General features: G+C 57.5%; 1 protein-coding gene across 1 annotated transcript in view; it reads right to left on the bottom strand.

The window, feature by feature from the left end:
* Positions 1-1,969: 1,969 nt before the first annotated feature.
* The window catches only part of LOC115392398 (receptor-type tyrosine-protein phosphatase beta-like), a 48,223-nt gene continuing 26,124 nt past the window's right edge, over positions 1,970-24,068 (bottom strand). Inside the window, exons 17-32 of the mRNA XM_030096989.1 lie at positions 9,182-9,460; positions 8,834-8,980; positions 8,224-8,512; positions 7,744-7,850; positions 7,266-7,371; positions 7,105-7,170; positions 6,968-6,985; positions 6,517-6,598; positions 6,300-6,390; positions 6,113-6,189; positions 4,710-4,844; positions 3,916-4,038; positions 3,625-3,788; positions 2,308-2,443; positions 2,128-2,233; positions 1,970-2,042 (exon numbers count right to left, since the gene is read on the bottom strand). Coding sequence (XP_029952849.1) covers positions 2,138-2,233; positions 2,308-2,443; positions 3,625-3,788; positions 3,916-4,038; positions 4,710-4,844; positions 6,113-6,189; positions 6,300-6,390; positions 6,517-6,598; positions 6,968-6,985; positions 7,105-7,170; positions 7,266-7,371; positions 7,744-7,850; positions 8,224-8,512; positions 8,834-8,980; positions 9,182-9,460 — 1,916 coding nt within the window. The 3' untranslated portion in view covers positions 1,970-2,042; positions 2,128-2,137. The remainder of the gene's footprint in view (positions 2,043-2,127; positions 2,234-2,307; positions 2,444-3,624; positions 3,789-3,915; positions 4,039-4,709; positions 4,845-6,112; positions 6,190-6,299; positions 6,391-6,516; positions 6,599-6,967; positions 6,986-7,104; positions 7,171-7,265; positions 7,372-7,743; positions 7,851-8,223; positions 8,513-8,833; positions 8,981-9,181; positions 9,461-24,068) is intronic.

Raw genomic sequence — 24,068 nt, 5'->3', positions numbered from 1 at the left:
AGCAGGGGGCGCCACAGTGGGAGGGCGGCCTGGGCGATATGCCGAAAATTTACCAATACTGAAATTCACTACAATAACCAACGTCATGTTGTGCATGTCAGCATGTCCACTGCTGAGAAAAAATAAATAAAATAAAGTCCTTTTTTGCGATGTAGGTGGGCTGTCTTCCGTCCCTTTAAGACGCTGTGCTCCCGTCCCTTTAAGACATGGCTCCGCCCGCTCCTGGTTAAATCCACAGTGACTGTCCTCAGAGCAGACAGATGATCTCTGGACACTAGCCTGGCCCCATGCTAGCTTAGCCGCTACCAGCTACAAGCTAACAGGCTAACAGCCTGCAGGGCTGCAGGTTAAAGGTCATCTGACCGATCAGCTGACTGATCAGCTGATTGTCTCTGCAGAAGCTCCCCATGCTGTTTTATTTGAAAGGCCAGATCAGCTGCGGTAGTTTGTTTGCATCGAGACACGAGCAGCTCGGCGTCCGGAGGTCCAGGTCCCGGCAGGGCTCTGGACGGGACCGGACCAGGATGTCCTCGTGTTGATTTGAGGACATATCGCCCAGCTCTAGAGGGGGGGCTCAGTAGGGGGGCTCAGTAGGGGGCTCAGTAGGGGGGCTCAGTAGGGGCCTCAGTAGGGGGCTCAGTAGGGGGGCTCAGTAGGGGCCTCAGTAGGGGGGCTCAGTAGGGGCCTCAGTAGGGGGGCTCAGTAGGGGGGCTCAGTAGGGGCCTCAGTAGGGGGCTCAGTAGGGGCCTCAGTAGGGGGGCTCAGTAGGGGGGCTCAGTAGGGGCCTCAGTAGGGGGGCTCAGTAGGGGGGCTCAGTAGGGGGGCTCAGTAGGGGCCTCAGTAGGGGGGCTCAGTAGGGGGGCTCAGTAGGGGGGCTCAGTAGGTGCCTCAGTAGGGGGGCTCAGTAGGGGGGCTCAGTAGGGGCCTCAGTAGGGGGGCTCAGTAGGGGGGCTCAGTAGGGGGGCTCAGTAGGGGCCTCAGTAGGGGGCTCAGTAGGGGCCTCAGTAGGGGGGCTCAGTAGGGGGCTCAGTAGGGGGGCTCAGTAGGGGCCTCAGTAGGGGGGCTCAGTAGGGGGGCTCAGTAGGGGGCTCAGTAGGGGGGCTCAGTAGGGGGGCTCAGTAGGGGGGCTCAGTAGGGGCCTCAGTAGGGGGCTCAGTAGGGGGGGCTCAGTAGGGGGGCTCAGTAGGGGGGCTCAGTAGGGGCCTCAGTAGGGGGGCTCAGTAGGGGGGGCTCAGTAGGGGCCTCAGTAGGGGGCTCAGTAGGGGGGGCTCAGTAGGGGGCCTCAGTAGGGGGGCTCAGTAGGGGCCTCAGTAGGGGCTCAGTAGGGGGGGCTCAGTAGGGGGCTCAGTAGGGGGGCTCAGTAGGGGCCTCAGTAGGGGGGCTCAGTAGGGGGGCTCAGTAGGGGGCCTCAGTAGGGGGGCTCAGTAGGGGGGCTCAGTAGGGGGGCTCAGTAGGGGCCTCAGTAGGGGGCTCAGTAGGGGCCTCAGTAGGGGGGCTCAGTAGGGGGCTCAGTAGGGGGGCTCAGTAGGGGCCTCAGTAGGGGGGCTCAGTAGGGGGCTCAGTAGGGGGGCTCAGTAGGGGGCCTCAGTAGGGGGGCTCAGTAGGGGGGCTCAGTAGGGGGGCTCAGTAGGGGCCTCAGTAGGGGGCTCAGTAGGGGCCTCAGTAGGGGGGCTCAGTAGGGGGCTCAGTAGGGGGGCTCAGTAGGGGCCTCAGTAGGGGGGCTCAGTAGGGGGGCTCAGTAGGGGGCTCAGTAGGGGGGCTCAGTAGGGGGCTCAGTAGGGGGGCTCAGTAGGGGGGCTCAGTAGGGGGGCTCAGTAGGGGCCTCAGTAGGGGGCTCAGTAGGGGGGGCTCAGTAGGGGGGCTCAGTAGGGGGGCTCAGTAGGGGGCTCAGTAGGGGGCTCAGTAGGGGGCTCAGTAGGGGGGCTCAGTAGGGGGGCTCAGTAGGGGGCTCAGTAGGGGCCTCAGTAGGGGGGCTCAGTAGGGGCCTCAGTAGGGGGCTCAGTAGGGGGCTCAGTAGAGGGCGCTGTGGTGTCACAGCATCTCTGTGGAACAACCAGGACACCAAAGAGTGAAATAAATCAAGTCTTCATGTCTCCCTGCATGGACGGGGACAGTCTGAGGACTCACCGGGGGGACGTCACGGTCTGAGGTGGACGAGCTGTTCCTGCTCACAGCGCAGCTTCCGGGCCCGCAGGACGTCCCGGACACACTGGTGGATGAAGAGGTACTGACCCTGTCCAGGAGGACACGCGCCGGTCAGCCGGCCGTCCCGGACCCAGCGGTCCTCCCAGCATGCACCGGGCTCACCTGGGTCTGCACCATGTGCGAGCGGTGGAGCCGCAGGTCGAACACCGAGCCGTAGATGTCCAACGTGTCGCTGGAGTCCAGCTGCTGCAGGACCCGGTCCAGGACGATGAAGGTCCCAGTCCGGCCCACCCCGGCACTGCACACACAGGACACACACAGGACACACACAGGACACACACAGGACACACAGGACACACACAGGACACACACAGGGACACACACAGGACACACACAGGACACACACAGGACACACAAAGGGACACACACAGGACACACAGGACACACAAAGGGACACGCACAGGACACACACAGGAAACACACAGGAAACACACAGGACACACACAGGACACACACAGGAAACACACAGGACACACACAGGACACACAGGGACACACACAGGAAACACACAGGACACACACAGGAAACACACAGGACACACACAGGACACACACAGGAAACACACAGGAAACACACAGGACACACACAGGAAACACACAGGAAACACACAGGACACACACAGGAAACAAACAGGACACACACAGGAAACACACAGGAAACACACAGGAAACACACAGGACACACACAGGAAACACACAGGACACACACAGGAAACACACAGGACACACACAGGACACACACAGGAAACACACACAGGAACACACACAGGGACACACACAGGACACACACAGGACACACACAGGACACACACAGGGACACACACAGGACACACACAGGAAACACACAGGAAACACACAGGACACACACAGGAAACACACAGGACACACACAGGACACACACAGGGACACACACAGGACACACACAGGAAACACACAGGACACACACAGGAAACACACAGGACACACACAGGACACACACAGGACACACACAGGACACACAGGACACACACAGGACACACACAGGACACACACAGGGAGACACACAGGACACACACAGGACACACACAGGACACACACAGGGAGACACACAGGACACACACAGGACACACACAGGGAGACACACAGGACACACACAGGACACACACAGGACACACACAGGACACACAGGACACACACAGGGACACACACAGGAACACACACAGGAACACACACAGGGACACACACAGGACACACACGACACACACAGGACACACACAGGACACACACAGGACACACACAGGACACACACAGGGACACACACAGGACACACACAGGAAACACACAGGAAACACACAGGAACACACACAGGACACACACAGGGACACACATGGGTCACAGGGACAGTCTGCCTCCCCTCCCAGGACCGAGGTCCAGGACCCACCTGCAGTGGACCACGGTGGGCCCAGATCCTGGACACCGGTTCACGTAGTCCCGGACGGTTCGGACAAACTGGATCAGGGACTGTGTGGTTTCTGGAACGCCGTGGTCTGGCCAGACCGTGTAGTGGAACTGTCGGACCAGACGACGGAGACCCAGCTGGTCCTCCTGAAACACACACACACACACACACACACACACACACACACACACACACACACACACACACACACACACACAGGTGAGTGTGGCACTGTGGTGCAGTGGAGAGCTGGGCTCGCCGGGCGGAGCGTACACTGCAGATGTTGAACTCCCGGATGGTCCACTCAGGCAGAACCGACTCCGACAGCATGTGGACCACCAGGTCTCCGTAGTACAGGGGGTCCTGGTCCGGGGGCCAGTAGTGATCGCACTTCACCTGCAGCGAGACGAGCAGGTGAGCCCCGGCCCGCCCTGCCATACCCCGCCCCGCCCCGGCCCGCCCCGCCCTGCCCCGCCCTGCCCCGCCCCGCCCCGGCCCGCCCCGCCCTGCCCCGGCGCTGCCTGACCCACCCGGCTTCCCCGCCCTGCCCCGCCCCGCCCTGCCCCGGCGCTGCCTGACCCACCCGGCCTCCCCGGCCCGCCCTGCCCCGCCCTGCCCCGCCCTGCCCCGGCCCGCCCTGCCCCGCCCTGCCCTGCCCCGGCGCTGCCTGACCCACCCGGCCTCCCCGGCCCGCCCCGGCCCGCCCTGCCCCGGCGCTGCCTGACCCACCCGGCCTCCCCGCCCCGGCCCGCCCCGGCCCGCCCTGCCCCGGCGCTGCCTGACCCACCCGGCCTCCCCGGCCCGCCCCGGCCCGCCCTGCCCCGGCGCTGCCTGACCCACCCGGCCTCCCCGGCCCGCCCTGCCCCGCCCTGCCCTGCCCCGGCGCTGCCTGACCCACCCGGCCCCCCCGGCCCGCCCCGGCCCGCCCTGCCCCGGCGCTGCCTGACCCACCCGGCCTCCCCGCCCCGGCCCGCCCCGGCCCGCCCTGCCCCGGCGCTGCCTGACCCACCCGGCCTCCCCGCCCCGGCCCGCCCCGGCCCGCCCTGCCCCGGCGCTGCCTGACCCACCCGGCCCTTCTCCACACACTGCGTCACCATCACCAGGTTCTGGACGTTCTGCTCCCAGACCAGCTTCCAGAAGTCGTCCTTGGTGCCGGGCAGCGGGCCCTGGGCCGCGACGTACTCCCGCCTGAAGCGCTCGCCCTGGACACACACACACACACACACACACACACACACACACACACACACACGGACAACCGAACCCAGACAGGCTGACAATCGGAACATACTGGATCAGTCATGAATACATGAGCGGCAGTCACACGGCGCAGTGTGCTGCTGTGACCTCTGACCTTTCTGTCTTCCCTGTCAGTGACTGTAGTTTACTTTCAATGAGTGTAGTTGTATTTATTTTACTGTAGTTGTGTGTCATTTATTGGCATTGTGTGGTTTACTGCAGGGTTTTTATTTCCTGCAGTTGAGCGAACTTGTGTGTAGTTTACTGTACGTGAGTGTGGTTTTCTGTAGTTGTGTGTAGATTCCTGTAGTTTCCTGTAGTTGTGTATAGTTTGCTGTTGTGTGTAGTTCGCTTTCGTTGTGTGTAGATTGCTGTAGTTTTGTGTAGTTTGCTGTGGTTTGCTGTAGTTTGATGTCGTTGTGTGTAGTTTGCTGTTGAGTGTAGTTTGCTTTGTGTGTAGATTGCTGTAGTGTTGTGTAGTTTGCTGTAGTTGTGTGTAGTTTGCTGTTGTGTGTAGTTTGCTGTAGTTGTGTGTAGTTTCCTGTAGTTGTGTGTGTTTTCCTGTAGTTGTGTGTAGTTTGCTGTACTTGTGTGTATTTTCCTGTAGTTGTGTGTAGTTTCCTGTAGTTGTGTGTAGTTTGATTTAGTTGTTTGTAGATTGCTGTATTTTTGTGTAGTTTCCTGTAGTTGTACTTTCTTGTAGTTGTGTGTAGTTTCCTGTAGTCGTGTGTAGTTTGTTGTAGTTGTGTGTAGTTTGATGTAGTTGTATGTAGTTTGCTGTTGTGTGTGGTTTGCTTTAGTTGTGTGTAGATTGCTGTAGTTTTGTGTAGTTTGCTGTAGTTGTATGTAGTTTGCTGTTGTGTGTAGTTTGCTGTAGTTGTGTGTAGTTTCCTGTAGTTGTGTGTGTTTTCCTGTAGTTGTGTGTAGTTTGCTGTACTTGTGTGTATTTTCCTGTAGTTGTGTGTAGTTTCCTGTAGTTGTGTGTAGTTTGATTTAGTTGTTTGTAGATTGCTGTATTTTTGTGTAGTTTACTGTAGTTTTGTGTAGTTTCCCGTAGTTGTGTTTTCTTGTAGTTGTGTGTAGTTTGCTGTAGTTGTGAGTAGTTTCCTGTAGTTGTGTGTAGTTTGCTTTAGTTGTGTGTGGTTTCCTGTAGTTGAGTGTAGATTGCAGCAGTTGTGTGTAGTTTGCTGTAGTTGTGTGTGGTTTGCTGTTGAGTGTAGTTGTGTCTTACGGGGATGTAGCTTGCGTTGATGTAGTCTGAACAAGGATCATCATCCACGTAGGACAACTTCACTCTGGTGGAGTCATCTGAACACACACACACACACACACACACACACACACACACACACAGTGAGGCCGGCACTGTGTGGAATGTGTTGGGTGGTGGTTCAGAGTTGCCATGGTAACCGACTGACAGGGCAGGATGTTGTTGTAGCGATTTTTCCCGCGGTTCTCTGGCAGCAGAGCAGCGTCCAGAGTCTGACAGCGACCCACATCCTTCAGGTCCTGGCAACGCACAACAGCACAAGGAGTGTGTGTGTGTGTGTGTGTGTGTGTGTGTGTGTGTGTGTGTGTGTGTGTGTGTGTGTGTGTATGTGTGTGTGTGTGTGTGTGTGTGTGTGCGCGTCTGACCTCGTACTCCTCTGACAGCAGGAAGTGTGAGTCGGCCTGCAGGTTGTTCAAATGATTCTCGAAATTCACACTCCTGATTGGACTGAAAGACACACAACATAAGACACACACACACACACACACACACACACACACACACGCACAGTCTCGTATTTCTATCCTCGTGGGGACCGTCCATTGACTCCCATTCATGTCTAGCCCCTAACCCTGACCCTTACCCTAACCCTAACCCACACCACAACAAAGCCTAACCCTAAAGAAATGTTTTTGCACTTTTACTTTTTTCAGTAACAACAACATGGTCAAGAAAACACTGTTTCTCCTACTTAGGACCGGAAAAAGGTCCCCACAAGGCACGTCGTTTCACGTTTTGCTATCCTTGTGGGGACATTTGGCCCCGACAAGGATAGAAATACGAGAACACACACACACACACACACAGGTTCCTGACCTGGAGATCCGTCGGTTGCTGTAACAAACACAGGTCAGAAGTGAAAAAGCTGAATCATCTGAGATGTGTGTAGTTGTCTGGAGTTGTGTAGTTGTATGTAGTTGTATAGTTGTCCGGAGTTGTATAGTTGTTCTCACCCTCTTACTCCTGCTGTCACTCTTTCCTGTCTCACACTCATTCCCAACACTGGACGCGTCTCCACCCTGAAAAAACACACACACTCAGTAGGGGGTACAGTGTGTGTGTGTGTGTGTGTGTGTGTGTGTGTGTGTGTGTGTGTGTGTGTGTGTGTACCTACACTTTGTGAGCTCTGTGTCTGCAGACGAGCAGAGCTGAAACCAGAACCAGGACGGTGATGAGGAAGACTCCAGCGCTGAGACCCTCCATGAAACCAGGCAGACTCTCTGCAGAAGCGGCAAACACTGTTACCATGGCAACGCCTCCGCTGTCCTCGTCTGTCCTCTGCTGTCCTCGTCTGTCCTCCGCTGTCCTCCTCTGTCCTTACTTTCTGTCCTTACTGTCTCACCTGGTCTCAGGTGGTCTCACCTGGTCTCTCCTGGCTTGGTGGTCTGACCTGGTCTTACCTGGCTGGGTGGTCTCTCCTAGTCTCTCCTGGTCTCAGGTGGTCTCACCTGGCTGGGTGGTCTCTCCTAGTCTCTCCTGGTCTCAGGTGGTCTCACCTGGCTGGGTGGTCTCTCCTAGTCTCTCCTGGTCTCAGGTGGTCTCACCTGGCTGGGTGGTCTCTCCTAGTCTCTCCTGGTCTCAGGTGGTCTCACCTGGCTGGGTGGTGATGGGCGGAGACAGGAACGTGTCGGTGAACAGAGAAGATTCTTTTAAGTCCTTCGAGTCATCGAACAGCTGAGTGAAAGCTCTGATGCTGAGCCTGGAAGACACACAACACAACACACACAATACAACACAACAAAACACAACACAACGCTCACAACACAACACAACGCAACGCAACACAACGCAACGCAACACAACGCAACGCAACGCAACGCAACGCAACGCAACGCAACACAACACACAACAGACAACAGTCGATTACAAAAACAGTAAACTTTTTGTTATGTGTATCTGTGTTAAATATATATATATATATATATATATATATATATATATATATATATATATATATATATATATATATATATGTATAGAATTTTTATGTTATATTGCTTGCATTGTTGTTATTGTTATTTATATTGTTGTTGGATTAACCTGTAGTGTTAGCTACCTGCAGTATTAGTTACCTGTAGGCAGTCCTTGGCTTCAGGGGTCCGTCACAGTAGTCCCAGACCCTGCTGGCTTCGGGGGGCTGGACCTGGTCCTGGTCCTGATCCTGGCCCTGGTCCTGGTTGTCACAGGAGCCCCCCAGGGCGTCCATGCCGGTCCCCAGTCGGACGCTGACGCTGCTGCCGGGGCGGTCGGGGCAGCGGCTGGGGAAGTAGGCGGTCTGGTAGGACCTGACGGAGCGGTTGGAGCTGTAGTCCTGGTAGGAGGGCAGCGGGTGGTGCTGGTCTGGCTGGGCCTCCTTCACATCTACAGCAACAGTGGACGGTCAGGGGTCTGAAGAGGGGGTGGGGGTGGAGCAGGGTGGGGTGGGGAGGGTTGGGGGTGGGAGTGAAGGTGGGGTGGGGGTGGGGGCAGTGGGGTGAGGTGGGGATGGAGCGGGGTGGGGGCGGGGTGGGAGTGGAGGTGGGGTGGGGTGGTGGGGTGAGGTAGGGGTGTGGTGGGGGTGGAGCGGGGGTGGGGTGGGGTGGGGGTGGGAGTGGAGGTGGGGTGGGGTGGTGGGGTGAGGTAGGGGTGGGGTGGGGGTGGGAGTGGAGGTGGGGAGGGGGTAGGGTGCTACGCCCGGCTCACCTGCAGACTCCATCACCACCACAGTGAAGAAGCGCACCGCCCCGTTGACGTCGCTGAACCAGCTGCAGTTGAAGCTGAAGGTGATGGAGGACCGGGACACCTCCACCTGCTCCCCCACCCGGGTGCTGAGGTCTGGCACAGGGGGGCCTAAAGGGGGGCAGAAACAGTCAACCTCCACCTCAGACCTCCACTATTAAACTCCACCCTGAACCACTTCCTGTATTACAGTCTGACCCTGTGACCTCCACCCATCCTCGGTCTGACCCTGTGACCTCCACCCATCCTCAGTCTGACCCTGTGACCTCCACCCATCCTCGGTCTGACCCTGTGACCTCCACCCTTGCTTACGGTCGATCATGGTGATGACGCTGTCCTGCACCTCGTCGCTGGTCATTCCATCGGAGATGACCTTCATGGAGACGGTGTAGCGTTTGTGGGGCTCCAGCTGCGTGATGACGTAGCTGGTGGAGTCCCGGGCGGTGCGTCTGGAGTAGACCAGAGTCTCTGAATCCTGGTGGAGGCACTCGATGGTGAATGAGTCGAAATCAGCCAGTGGAGGTCCCCAGGAGCAGGAGATAGAGGTGGAGCTCTGAGGGCGACAGTGGAGGCCAACGACCCTCTCCGGCTCTGCCGAACAGGAAGACGACACGACGAACACGTCAAAAACACGCCAAAAACACGGGAATCAGTTATTCACCCGGCAAAGGACCGGTTCTTCCCTGAGGACAACTGAAGAAGCAACTTCCACCTGTCATCATGCTGCGGCTGATTCGGATGCGGTTCACTGCCGACAGTAAGCAAAGCAAGGGAAACCTCGCCCGAGCCGGCAGGGAGGAGCCCAGAACCAGAACCAGAACCAGAACAAGAACCAGAACCAGAACCTGGCTCCCTGAAGAACGCTCTGAAGTCTCGGCCGAATCAGAGGGAGGGGCGGTGAGGAGGAAAGCAGGTCCTCTGGCCAAGGGTGCCCCAAAGCCTCCTGGCCCAGAGGGCTCGCGGTTTCCCTCAAAATGGACAGCGGTTCGATTTCTCTGGGGCAGACATTGGCCCCGCTCTGCTGAAATGGTGAGCACCGCCGCTGGGTGAAGGCGCCACTCTCCCGGTGGAGGAGTCTGATGGAAGTGGGAGTCAGCTAGCTGCTTCATGTCCCACAGTAGATCCATGGACATCATGTCATTCAGCCCCCCTTGCAGGGGGCGCTGTGACAGCCGGCCCAGCGGGACCGTGGTCATCTGGGACGTCCGTTTGCCGAGAAGCTACCGGAAAGTGAGGGATGGCAACAACCGGTTCCTCTGGAGAGAGAGGAGGTGGAGAACACCATCCACCCTGTGAAGGGATGGCCCTCCTGGTCCCAGTACCGGTCCCACTTCCAGAGGGATCCAGACAAGCGTCCTCTAAAGTCACACTAAGAAATGACCAGGCCACCTGGGCCGGGATCCTGGACCACCTGAGCTCAAGACGGCACAAAGATCAACTGGTCGTCCACCGCCTTGCCTGCATCAGTTTTTTACAGTCGTCCACCGCCTGCATCGGTCTTCTACAGTCATCCACTGTCTTGTCTGCATCGGCCTTCTACAGTCGTCCACCACCTGCATCGGTCTTCTACAGTCGTCCACTGCCTGCATTGGTCTTCTACAGTCGTCCATTGCCTTGCCTGCATCGCTCTTCTACAGTTGTCCTCCGCCTTGCCTGCATCGGTCTTCGACAGTCGTCCACCACCTTGCCTGCATCAGTCTTCTACAGTTGTCCTCCGCCTTGCCTGCATCGGTCTTCGACAGTCGTCCACCACCTTGCCTGCATCAGTCTTCTACAGTCATCCTCCGCCTTGCCTGCATCGCTCTTCTACAGTTGTCCTCCGCCTTGCCTGCATCGGACTTCTACAGTCGTCCACCACCTGCATCGGTCTTCTACAGTCATCCACTGCCTGCATTGGTCTTCTACAGTCATCCACTGCCTTGTCTGCATCGGCCTTCTACAGTCGTCCACCACCTGCATCGGTCTTCTACAGTCATCCACTGCCTGCATTGGTCTTCTACAGTCATCCATTGCCTTGTCTGCATCGGCCTTCTACAGTCGTCCACTGCCTTGTCTGCATCGGTCTTCTACAGTCGTCCTCCGCTTTGCCTGCATCGGTCTTCGACAGTCGTCCTCCGCCTTGACTGCATCGGCCTTCTACAGTCGTCCTCCGCTTTGCCTGCATCGGTCTTCTACAGTCGTCCTCCGCTTTGCCTGCATCGCTCTTCTACAGTCGTCCTCCGCCTTGCCTGCATCGGTCTTCTGCAGTCGTCCTCCACCTTGCCTGCATCGGTCTTCTACAGTCGTCCACTGCCTGCATTGGTCTTCTACAGTCGTCCACCACCTTGCCTGCATCAGTCTTCTACAGTTGTCCTCCACCTTGCCTGCATCGGACTTCTACAGTCGTCCTTCGCCTTGCCTGCATCGGTCTTCTACAGTCGTCCTCCACCTTGCCTGCATCGGTCTTCTACAGTCGTCCTCCGCCTTGCCTGCATCGCTCTTCTACAGTCGTCCTCCGCTTTGCCTGCATCGGACTTCTACAGTCGTCCTCCGCCTTGCCTGCAACAGTCTTCTACAGTCGTCCTCCGCCTTGCCTGCATCACTCTTCTACAGTTGTCCTCCGCCTTGCCCGCATCGGTCTTCTACAGTTGTCCTCCGCCTTGCCTGCATCAGTCTTCTCCAGTCGTCCACCACCTTGCCTGCATCGGTCTTCTCCAGTCGTCCTCCGCCTTGCCTGCATCGGTTTTCTACTGTTGTCCTCCGCCTTGCCTGCATCGGTCTTCTACAGTCGTCCACCGCCTTGCCTGCATCAGTCTTCTACAGTCGTCCTCCGCCTTGCCTGCATCACTCTTCTACAGTTGTCCTCCGCCTTGCCTGCATCGGTCTCCTACAGTCGTCCACCACCTTGCTTGCATCGGTCTTCTACAGTCGTCCTCCGCCTTGCCTGCATCGGTCTTCTACAGTCGTCCTCCGCCTTGCCTGCATCGCTCTTCGACAGTCGTCCTCCGCCTTGCCTACATCGGACTTCTACAGTCGTCCTCCGCCTTGCCTGCATCGGTCTTCTACAGTTGTCCTCCGCCTTGCCTGCATCGGTCTTCTACAGTCATCCACCACCTTGCCTGCATCAGTCTTCTACAGTTGTCCTCCGCCTTGCCTGCATCGCTCTTCTACAGTCGTCCTCCGCCTTGCCTGCATCGGTCTTCTACAGTCGTCCACCACCTTGCCTGCATCAGTCTTCTACAGTTGTCCTCCGCCTTGCCTGCATCGCTCTTCTACAGTCGTCCTCCGCCTTGCCTGCATCGGTCTTCTACAGTCGTCCACCACCTTGCCTGCATCAGTCTTCTACAGTTGTCCTCCGCCTTGCCTGCATCGCTCTTCTACAGTTGTCCTCCGCCTTGCCTGCATCGGACTTCTACAGTCGTCCACCACCTTGCCTGCATCACTCTTCTACAGTCGTCCACCACCTTGCCTGCATCAGTCTTCTACAGTCGTCCTCCACCTTGCCTGCATCGGTCTTCTACAGTCGTCCTCCGCTTTGCCTGCATCGCTCTTCTACAGTCGTCCTCCGCCTTGCCTGCAACGGTCTTCTACAGTCGTCCTCCACCTTGCCTGCATCGGTCTTCTACAGTCGTCCACTGCCTGCATTGGTCTTCTACAGTCGTCCACCACCTTGCCTGCATCAGTCTTCTACAGTTGTCCTCCACCTTGCCTGCATCGCTCTTCTATAGTTGTCCTTCGCCTTGCCTGCATCGGTCTTCTACAGTCGTCCTCCACCTTGCCTGCATCGGTCTTCTACAGTCGTCCTCCGCCTTGCCTGCATCAGTCTTCTACAGTCGTCCTCCGCCTTGCCTGCATCGGTCTTCTACAGTCGTCCTCCGCCTTGCCTGCATCACTCTTCTACAGTCGTCCTCCGCCTTGCCTGCATCAGTCTTCTACAGTCGTCCTCCCGCCTTGCCTGCATCGCTCTTCTACAGTCGTCCTCCACCTTGCCTGCATCGGTCTTCTGCAGTCGTCCTCCGCTTTGCCTGCATCGGTCTTCTACAGTCGTCCTCCACCTTGCCTGCATCGGTCTTCTACAGTCGTCCTCCGCCTTGCCTGCATCGCTCTTCGACAGTCGTCCTCCGCCTTGCCTGCATCGGTCTTCTACAGTCGTCCTCCGCCTTGCCTGCATCGCTCTTCTACAGTCGTCCTCCGCCTTGCCTGCATCGGTCTTCTACAGTCATCCACCACCTTGCCTGCATCAGTCTTCTACAGTTGTCCTCCGCCTTGCCTGCATCGCTCTTCTACAGTCGTCCTCCGCCTTGCCTGCATCGGTCTTCTACAGTCGTCCACCACCTTGCCTGCATCAGTCTTCTACAGTTGTCCTCCGCCTTGCCTGCATCGCTCTTCTACAGTTGTCCTCCGCCTTGCCTGCATCGGACTTCTACAGTCGTCCACCACCTTGCCTGCATCACTCTTCTACAGTCGTCCACCACCTTGCCTGCATCAGTCTTCTACAGTCGTCCTCCACCTTGCCTGCATCGGTCTTCTACAGTCGTCCTCCGCTTTGCCTGCATCGCTCTTCTACAGTCGTCCTCCGCCTTGCCTGCAACGGTCTTCTACAGTCGTCCTCCACCTTGCCTGCATCGGTCTTCTACAGTCGTCCACTGCCTGCATTGGTCTTCTACAGTCGTCCACCACCTTGCCTGCATCAGTCTTCTACAGTTGTCCTCCACCTTGCCTGCATCGCTCTTCTATAGTTGTCCTTCGCCTTGCCTGCATCGGTCTTCTACAGTCGTCCTCCACCTTGCCTGCATCGGTCTTCTACAGTCGTCCTCCGCCTTGCCTGCATCGGTCTTCTACAGTCGTCCTCCGCCTTGCCTGCATTGGTCTTCTACAGTCGTCCTCCGCCTTGCCTGCATCACTCTTCTACAGTCGTCCTCCGCCTTGCCTGCATCAGTCTTCTACAGTCGTCCTCCGCCTTGCCTGCATCGCTCTTCTACAGTCGTCCTCCACCTTGCCTGCATCGGTCTTCTACAGTCGTCCTCCGCTTTGCCTGCATCGGTCTTCTACAGTCGTCCTCCACCTTGCCTGCATCGGTCTTCTACAGTCGTCCTCCGCCTTGCCTGCATCGCTCTTCGACAGTCGTCCTCCGCCTTGCCTGCATCGGTCTTCTACAGTCGTCCTCCGCCTTGCCTGCATCAGTCTTCTACAGTCGTCCTCCGCCTTGCCTGCATCGGTCTTCTACAGTCGTCCTCCGCCTTGCCTGCATCAGTCTTCTACAGTCGTCCTCCGCCTTGCCTGCATCAGTCTTCTACAGTCGTCCTACGCCTTGCCTGCATCGCTCTTCGACAGTCGTCCTCCGCCTTGCCTGCATCGGACTTCTACAGTCGTCCTCCGCCTTGCCTGCATCAGTCTTCTACAGTCGTCCTCCGCCTTGCCTGCATCGGTCTTCTACAGTCGTCCACCGCCTTGCCTGCATCAGTCTTCTACAGTCGTCCTCCGCCTTGCCTGCATCACTCTTCTACAGTTGTCCTCCGCCTTGCCTGCATCGGTCTCCTACAGTCGTCCACCACCTTGCTTGCATCGGTCTTCTACAGTCGTCCTCCGCCTTGCCTGCATCGGTCTTCTACAGTCGTCCTCCGCCTTGCCTGCATCGCTCTTCGACAGTCGTCCTCCGCCTTGCCTGCATCGGACTTCTACAGTCGTCCTCCGCCTTGCCTGCATCGGTCTTCTACAGTTGTCCTCCGCCTTGCCTGCATCGGTCTTCTACAGTCATCCACCACCTTGCCTGCATCAGTCTTCTACAGTTGTCCTCCGCCTTGCCTGCATCGCTCTTCTACAGTCGTCCTCCGCCTTGCCTGCATCGGTCTTCTACAGTCGTCCTCCGCCTTGCCTGCATCGCTCTTCTACAGTTGTCCTCCGCCTTGCCTGCATCGCTCTTCTACAGTCGTCCTCCGCCTTGCCTGCATCGGTCTTCTACAGTCGTCCACCACCTTGCCTGCATCAGTCTTCTACAGTTGTCCTCCGCCTTGCCTGCATCGCTCTTCTACAGTTGTCCTCCGCCTTGCCTGCATCGGACTTCTACAGTCGTCCACCACCTTGCCTGCATCGCTCTTCTACAGTCGTCCACCACCTTGCCTGCATCAGTCTTCTACAGTCGTCCTCCACCTTGCCTGCATCGGTCTTCTACAGTCGTCCTCCCGCTTTGCCTGCATCGCTCTTCTACAGTCGTCCTCCGCCTTGCCTGCAACGGTCTTCTACAGTCGTCCTCCACCTTGCCTGCATCGGTCTTCTACAGTCGTCCACTGCCTGCATTGGTCTTCTACAGTCGTCCACCACCTTGCCTGCATCAGTCTTCTACAGTTGTCCTCCACCTTGCCTGCATCGCTCTTCTATAGTTGTCCTTCGCCTTGCCTGCATCGGTCTTCTACAGTCGTCCTCCACCTTGCCTGCATCGGTCTTCTACAGTCGTCCTCCGCCTTGCCTGCATCGGTCTTCTACAGTCGTCCTCCGCCTTGCCTGCATTGGTCTTCTACAGTCGTCCTCCGCCTTGCCTGCATCACTCTTCTACAGTCGTCCTCCGCCTTGCCTGCATCAGTCTTCTACAGTCGTCCTCCGCCTTGCCTGCATCGCTCTTCTACAGTCGTCCTCCACCTTGCCTGCATCGGTCTTCTGCAGTCGTCCTCCGCTTTGCCTGCATCGGTCTTCTACAGTCGTCCTCCACCTTGCCTGCATCGGTCTTCTACAGTCGTCCTCCGCCTTGCCTGCATCGCTCTTCGACAGTCGTCCTCCGCCTTGCCTGCATCGGACTTCTACAGTCGTCCTCCGCCTTGCCTGCATCGCTCTTCTACAGTCGTCCTCCGCCTTGCCTGCATCGGTCTTCTACAGTCATCCACCACCTTGCCTGCATCAGTCTTCTACAGTTGTCCTCCGCCTTGCCTGCATCGCTCTTCTACAGTCGTCCTCCGCCTTGCCTGCATCGGTCTTCTACAGTCGTCCACCACCTTGCCTGCATCAGTCTTCTACAGTTGTCCTCCGCCTTGCCTGCATCGCTCTTCTACAGTTGTCCTCCGCCTTGCCTGCATCGGACTTCTACAGTCGTCCACCACCTTGCCTGCATCACTCTTCTACAGTCGTCCACCACCTTGCCTGCATCAGTCTTCTACAGTCGTCCTCCACCTTGCCTGCATCGGTCTTCTACAGTCGTCCTCCGCTTTGCCTGCATCGCTCTTCTACAGTCGTCCTCCGCCTTGCCTGCAACGGTCTTCTACAGTCGTCCTCCACCTTGCCTGCATCGGTCTTCTACAGTCGTCCACTGCCTGCATTGGTCTTCTACAGTCGTCCACCACCTTGCCTGCATCAGTCTTCTACAGTTGTCCTCCACCTTGCCTGCATCGCTCTTCTATAGTTGTCCTTCGCCTTGCCTGCATCGGTCTTCTACAGTCGTCCTCCACCTTGCCTGCATCGGTCTTCTACAGTCGTCCTCCGCCTTGCCTGCATCAGTCTTCTACAGTCGTCCTCCGCCTTGCCTGCATTGGTCTTCTACAGTCGTCCTCCGCCTTGCCTGCATCACTCTTCTACAGTCGTCCTCCGCCTTGCCTGCATCGCTCTTCTACAGTCGTCCTCCACCTTGCCTGCATCGGTCTTCTGCAGTCGTCCTCCGCTTTGCCTGCATCGGTCTTCTACAGTCGTCCTCCACCTTGCCTGCATCGGTCTTCTACAGTCGTCCTCCGCCTTGCCTGCATCGCTCTTCGACAGTCGTCCTCCGCCTTGCCTGCATCGGACTTCTACAGTCGTCCTCCGCCTTGCCTGCATCAGTCTTCTACAGTCGTCCTCCGCCTTGCCTGCATCGGTCTTCTACAGTCGTCCTCCGCCTTGCCTGCATCAGTCTTCTACAGTCGTCCTCCGCCTTGCCTGCATCAGTCTTCTACAGTCGTCCTACGCCTTGCCTGCATCGCTCTTCTACAGTCGTCCTCCGCCTTGCCTGCATCGGACTTCTACAGTCGTCCTCCGCCTTGCCTGCATCGGACTTCTACAGTCGTCCTCCGCCTTGCCTGCATCGCTCTTCTACAGTCGTCCTCCGCCTTGCCTGCATCGGTTGTTCTACAGTCATCCACCACCTTGCCTGCATCAGTCTTCTACAGTCGTCCTCCGCCTTGCCTGCATCGCTCTTCTACAGTCGTCCTCCGCCTTGCCTGCATCGGTCTTCTACAGTCGTCCACCACCTTGCCTGCATCAGTCTTCTACAGTTGTCCTCCGCCTTGCCTGCATCGCTCTTCTACAGTTGTCCTCCGCCTTGCCTGCATCGGACTTCTACAGTCGTCCACCACCTTGCCTGCATCACTCTTCTACAGTCGTCCACCACCTTGCCTGCATCAGTCTTCTACAGTCGTCCTCCACCTTGCCTGCATCGGTCTTCTACAGTCGTCCTCCGCTTTGCCTGCATCGCTCTTCTACAGTCGTCCTCCGCCTTGCCTGCAACGGTCTTCTACAGTCGTCCTCCACCTTGCCTGCATCGGTCTTCTACAGTCGTCCACTGCCTGCATTGGTCTTCTACAGTCGTCCACCACCTTGCCTGCATCAGTCTTCTACAGTTGTCCTCCACCTTGCCTGCATCGCTCTTCTACAGTTGTCCTCCGCCTTGCCTGCATCGGTCTTCTACAGTCGTCCTCCACCTTGCCTGCATCGGTCTTCTACAGTCGTCCTCCGCCTTGCCTGCATCGGTCTTCTACAGTCGTCCTCCGCCTTGCCTGCATCGGTCTTCTACAGTCGTCCTCCGCCTTGCCTGCATCACTCTTCTACAGTCGTCCTCCGCCTTGCCTGCATCAGTCTTCTACAGTCGTCCTCCGCCTTGCCTGCATCGCTCTTCTACAGTCGTCCTCCACCTTGCCTGCATCGGTCTTCTGCAGTCGTCCTCCGCTTTGCCTGCATCGGTCTTCTACAGTCGTCCTCCACCTTGCCTGCATCGGTCTTCTACAGTCGTCCTCCGCCTTGCCTGCATCGCTCTTCGACAGTCGTCCTCCACCTTGCCTGCATCGGACTTCTACAGTCGTCCTCCGCCTTGCCTGCATCAGTCTTCTACAGTCGTCCTCCGCCTTGCCTGCATCGGTCTTCTACAGTCGTCCTCCGCCTTGCCTGCATCAGTCTTCTACAGTCGTCCTCCGCCTTGCCTGCATCAGTCTTCTACAGTCGTCCTACGCCTTGCCTGCATCGCTCTTCGACAGTCGTCCTCCGCCTTGCCTGCATCGGACTTCTACAGTCGTCCTCCGCCTTGCCTGCATCAGTCTTCTACAGTCGTCCTCCGCCTTGCCTGCATCGGTCTTCTACAGTCGTCCTCCGCCTTGCCTGCATCAGTCTTCTACAGTCGTCCTCCGCCTTGCCTGCATCTGTCTTCTACAGTCGTCCTACGCCTTGCCTGCATCGCTCTTCTACAGTCGTCCTCCGCCTTGCCTGCATCGGTCTTCTACAGTCGTCCTCCACCTTGCCTGCATCGCTCTTATACAGTTGTCCTCCGCCTTGCCTGCATCGGTCTTCTACAGTCGTCCACCACCTTGCCTGCATCAGTCTTCTACAGTCGTCCTCCGCCTTGCCTGCATCTGTCTTCTACAGTCGTCCTCCGCCTTGCCTGCATCGCTCTTCTACAGTCGTCCTCCGCCTTGCCTGCATCGGTCTTCTACAGTCGTCCTCCGCCTTGCCTGCATCGCTCTTCTACAGTCGTCCTCCGCCTTGCCTGCATCGGTCTTCTACAGTCGTCCACCACCTTGCCTGCATCAGTCTTCTACAGTTGTCCTCCGCCTTGCCTGCATCGGTCTTCGACAGTCGTCCACCACCTTGCCTGCATCAGTCTTCTACAGTCATCCTCCGCCTGGCCTGCATCGCTCTTCTACAGTTGTCCTCCGCCTTGCCTGCATCGGACTTCTACAGTCGTCCACCACCTGCATCGGTCTTCTACAGTCATCCACTGCCTGCATTGGTCTTCTACAGTCATCCACTGCCTTGTCTGCATCGGCCTTCTACAGTCGTCCACCACCTGCATCGGTCTTCTACAGTCGTCCACTGCCTGCATTGGTCTTCTACAGTCATCCATTGCCTTGTCTGCATCGGCCTTCTACAGTCGTCCACTGCCTTGTCTGCATCGGTCTTCTACAGTCGTCCTCCGCTTTGCCTGCATCGGTCTTCGACAGTCGTCCTCCACCTTGACTGCATCGGTCTTCTACAGTCGTCCTCCGCTTTGCCTGCATCGGTCTTCTACAGTCGTCCTCCGCTTTGCCTGCATCGGTCTTCTACAGTCGTCCTCCGCCTTGCCTGCATCGGTCTTCTGCAGTCGTCCTCCACCTTGCCTGCATCGGTCTTCTACAGTCGTCCACTGCCTGCATCAGTCTTCTACAGTCGTCCTACGCCTTGCCTGCATCGCTCTTCGACAGTCGTCCTCCGCCTTGCCTGCATCGGTCTTCTACAGTCGTCCTCCGCCTTGCCTGCATCAGTCTTCTACAGTCGTCCTCCGCCTTGCCTGCATCGGTCTTCTACAGTCGTCCTCCGCCTTGCCTGCATCGGTCTTCTACAGTCGTCCTCCGCCTTGCCTGCATCGGTCTTCTACAGTCGTCCTACGCCTTGCCTGCATCGCTCTTCTACAGTCGTCCTCCGCCTTGCCTGCATCGGTCTTCTACAGTCGTCCTCCACCTTGCCTGCATCGCTCTTATACAGTTGTCCTCCGCCTTGCCTGCATCGGTCTTCTACAGTCGTCCACCACCTTGCCTGCATCAGTCTTCTACAGTCGTCCTCCGCCTTGCCTGCATCGGTCTTCTACAGTCGTCCTCCGCCTTGCCTGCATCGCTCTTCTACAGTCGTCCTCCGCCTTGCCTGCATCGGTCTTCTACAGTCGTCCTCCGCCTTGCCTGCATCGCTCTTCTACAGTTGTCCTCCGCCTTGCCTGCATCGGTCTTCGACAGTCGTCCACCACCTTGCCTGCATCAGTCTTCTACAGTTGTCCTCCGCCTTGCCTGCATCGGTCTTCGACAGTCGTCCACCACCTTGCCTGCATCAGTCTTCTACAGTCATCCTCCGCCTGGCCTGCATCGCTCTTCTACAGTTGTCCTCCGCCTTGCCTGCATCGGACTTCTACAGTCGTCCACCACCTGCATCGGTCTTCTACAGTCATCCACTGCCTGCATTGGTCTTCTACAGTCATCCACTGCCTTGTCTGCATCGGCCTTCTACAGTCGTCCACCACCTGCATCGGTCTTCTACAGTCGTCCACTGCCTGCATTGGTCTTCTACAGTCATCCATTGCCTTGTCTGCATCGGCCTTCTACAGTCGTCCACTGCCTTGTCTGCATCGGTCTTCTACAGTCGTCCTCCGCTTTGCCTGCATCGGTCTTCGACAGTCGTCCTCCGCCTTGACTGCATCGGCCTTCTACAGTCGTCCTCCGCTTTGCCTGCATCGGTCTTCTACAGTCGTCCTCCGCTTTGCCTGCATCGCTCTTCTACAGTCGTCCTCCGCCTTGCCTGCATCGGTCTTCTGCAGTCGTCCTCCACCTTGCCTGCATCGGTCTTCTACAGTCGTCCACTGCCTGCATTGGTCTTCTACAGTCGTCCACCACCTTGCCTGCATCAGTCTTCTACAGTTGTCCTCCACCTTGCCTGCATCGCTCTTCTATAGTTGTCCTTCGCCTTGCCTGCATCGGTCTTCTACAGTCGTCCTCCACCTTGCCTGCATCGGTCTTCTACAGTCGTCCTCCGCCTTGCCTGCATCGGTCTTCTACAGTCGTCCACCGCCTTGCCTGCATCAGTCTTCTACAGTCGTCCTCCGCCTTGCCTGCATCACTCTTCTACAGTTGTCCTCCGCCTTGCCTGCATCGGTCTCCTACAGTCGTCCACCACCTTGCTTGCATCGGTCTTCTACAGTCGTCCTCCGCCTTGCCTGCATCGGTCTTCTACAGTCGTCCACCGCCTTGCCTGCATCAGTCTTCTACAGTCGTCCTCCGCCTTGCCTGCATCACTCTTCTACAGTTGTCCTCCGCCTTGCCTGCATCGGTCTCCTACAGTCGTCCACCACCTTGCTTGCATCGGTCTTCTACAGTCGTCCTCCGCCTTGCCTGCATCGGTCTTCTACAGTCGTCCTCCGCCTTGCCTGCATCGCTCTTCTACCGTCGTCCTCCGCCTTGGCCTACATCGGACTTCTACAGTCGTCCTCCGCCTTGCCTGCATCGGTCCTTCTACAGTTGTCCCTCCGCCTTGCCTGCATCGGTCTTCTACAGTCGTCCACCACCTTGCCTGCCATCAGTCTTCTACAGTTGTCCTCCACCTTGCCTGCATCGCTCTTCTATAGTTGTCCTTCGCCTTGCCTGCATCGGTCTTCTACAGTCGTCCTCCACCTTGCCTGCATCGGTCTTCTACAGTCGTCCTCCGCCTTGCCTGCATCGCTCTTCTACAGTCGTCCTCCGCCTTGCCTGCATCGGACTTCTAACCGTCGTCCTCCGCCTTGCCTGCATCAGTCTTCTACAGTCGTCCTCACGCCTTGCCTGCATCACTCTTCTACAGTTGTCCTCCGCCTTGCCCGCATCGGTCTTCTACAGTTGTCCTCCGCCTTGCCTGCATCAGTCTTCTCCAGTCGTCCACCACCTTGCCTGCATCGGTCTTCTCCAGTCGTCCTCCGCCTTGCCTGCATCGGTCTTCTACTGTTGTCCTCCGCCTTGCCTGCATCGGTGTTCTACAGTCGTCCACCGCCTTGCCTGCATCAGTCTTCTACAGTCGTCCTCCGCCTTGTCTGCATCGGTGTTCTACAGTCGTCCACCGCCTTGCCTGCATCAGTCTTCTACAGTCGTCCTCCGCCTTGTCTGCATCGGTCTTCTACAGTCGTCCTCCGCCTTGCCTGCATCGCTCTTCTACAGTCGTCCTCCGCCTTGCCTACATCGGACTTCTACAGTCGTCCTCCGCCTTGCCTGCATCAGTCTTCTACAGTCGTCCTCCACCTTGCCTGCATCGGTCTTCTACAGTCGTCCTCCGCTTTGCCTGCATCGCTCTTCTACAGTCGTCCTCCGCCTTGCCTGCAACGGTCTTGCTACAGTCGTCCTCCACCTTGCCTGCATCGGTCTTCTACAGTCGTCCACTGCCTGCATTGGTCTTCTACAGTCGTCCACCACCTTGCCTGCATCAGTCTTCTACAGTTGTCCTCCACCTTGCCTGCATCGCTCTTCTATAGTCGTCCTTCGCCTTGCCTGCATCGGTCTTCTACAGTCGTCCTCCACCTTGCCTGCATCGGTCTTCTACAGTCGTCCTCCGCCTTGCCTGCATCAGTCTTCTACAGTCGTCCTCCACCTTGCCTGCATCACTCTTCTACAGTTGTCCTCCGCCTTGCCTGCATTGGTCTTCTACAGTCGTCCTCCCGCCTTGCCTGCATCACTCTTCTACAGTCCGTCCTCCGCCTTGCCTGCATCAGTCTTCTACAGTCGTCCTCCGCCTTGCCTGCATCGCTCTTCTACAGTCGTCCTCCGCTTGCCTGCATCGGTCTTCTACAGTTGTCCTCCGCCTTGCCTGCATCGGTCTTCTACAGTCGTCCACCGCCTTGCTGCATCAGTCTTCTACAGTCGTCCTCCGCCTTGCCTGCATCACTCTTCTACAGTCGTTCCTCCGCCCTTGCCTGCATCGGTCTCCTACAGTCGTCCACCACCTTGCTTGCATCGGTCTTCTACAGTCGTCCTCCGCCTTGCCTGCATCGGTCCTTCTACAGTCGTCCTCCGCCTTGCCTGCATCGCTCTTCTACCGTCGTCCTCCGCCTTGCCTTACATCGGACTTCTACAGTCGTCCTCCGCCTTGCCTGCATCGGTCTTCTACAGTTGTCCTCCGCCTTGCCTGCATCGGTCTTCTACAGTCCGTCCACCACCTTGCCTGCATCATCTTCTACAGTTGTCCTCCGCCTTGCCTGCATCGCTCTTCTACAGTTGTCCTCCGCCTTGCCTGCATCGGACTTCTACAGTCGTCCTCCGCCTTGCCTGCATCAGTCTTCTACAGTTGTCCTCCGCCTTGCCTGCATCGGTCTCCTACAGTCGTCCACCGACCTTGCTTGCATCGGTCTTCTACAGTCGTCCTCCGCCTTGCCTGCATCGGTCTTCTACAGTCGTCCTCCGCCTTGCCGGCATCGTCTTCTACCGTCGTCCTCCGCCTTGCCTACATCTGACTTCTACAGTCTGTCCTCTCGCCTTGCCTGCATCGGTCTTTCTACAGTTGTCCTCCGGCCTTGCCTGCATCGTCTTCTACAGTCGTCCACCCCCTTGCCTGCCTCAGTCTTCTACAGTTGTCCTCCGCCTTGCCTGCATCGCTCTTCTACAGTCGTCCTCCGCCTTGCCTGCATCGGACTTCTAACGCGTCCTCCGCCTTGCCTGCATCGTCTTCTCCAGTCGTCCTCCACCTTGCCTGCACAGTCTTCTACAGTCCTCCTCCGCCTTGCCTGCATCGCTCTTCTACAGTCGTCCTCCGCCTTGCCTGCATCGGACTTCTACAGTCCGTCCTCCGCCTTGCCTGCATCAGTCTTCTACAGTTGTCCTCCGCCTGCCTGCATCGCTCTTCTACAGTTGTCCTCCGCCTTGCCTGCATCGGAACTTCTACCGTCGTCCTCCGCCTTGCCTGAATCGGACTTCTACAGTCGTCCTCCGCCTTGCCTGCATCAGTCTTCTACAGTCGTCCTCCGCCTTGCCTGCATCACTCTTCTACATTCGTCCACCACCTTGCCTGCATCAGTCTTCTACAGTCGTCCTCCAACCTTGCCTGCATCGGTCTTCTACAGTCGTCCTCCGCCCTTGCCTGCATCGCTCTTCTACAGTTGTCCTCCGCCTTGCCTGCATCGCTCTTCTACAGTCATCCTCCGCCTTGCCTGCATCGGACTTCTACAGTTGTCCTCCGCCTTGCCTGCATCGGTCTTCTACAGTCCGTCCATTGCCTTGCCTGCATCGGACTTCTACAGTCGTCCTCCCGCCTTGCCTGCCATCGGTCCATTCTACAGTTTGTCCTCCGCCTTGCCTGCATCAGTCTTCTACAGTCGTCCTCCGCCTTGCCTGCATCGCTCTTCTACAGTTGTCCTCCGCCTTGCCTCATCACTCTTCTACAGTCGTCCTCCCCGCCTTTTCTGCATCGGTCTTCTACAGGTTTCCTCCTCCGCTTTGCCTGCATCGGTCCTTCTACAGTCGTCCCACTGCCTTGCCCTGCATCGCTCTTCTACAGTCGTCCACTGCCTTGCCTGCAT

The sequence above is a fragment of the Salarias fasciatus genome, chromosome 7, assembly GCF_902148845.1.
Source record: "Salarias fasciatus chromosome 7, fSalaFa1.1, whole genome shotgun sequence".
In the NCBI taxonomy this organism is placed as follows: Eukaryota; Metazoa; Chordata; class Actinopteri; order Blenniiformes; family Blenniidae; genus Salarias; species Salarias fasciatus.
The sequence above is the reverse complement of the archived record's forward strand: the minus strand, read 5'-3'. Positions and strand labels throughout refer to the sequence as shown.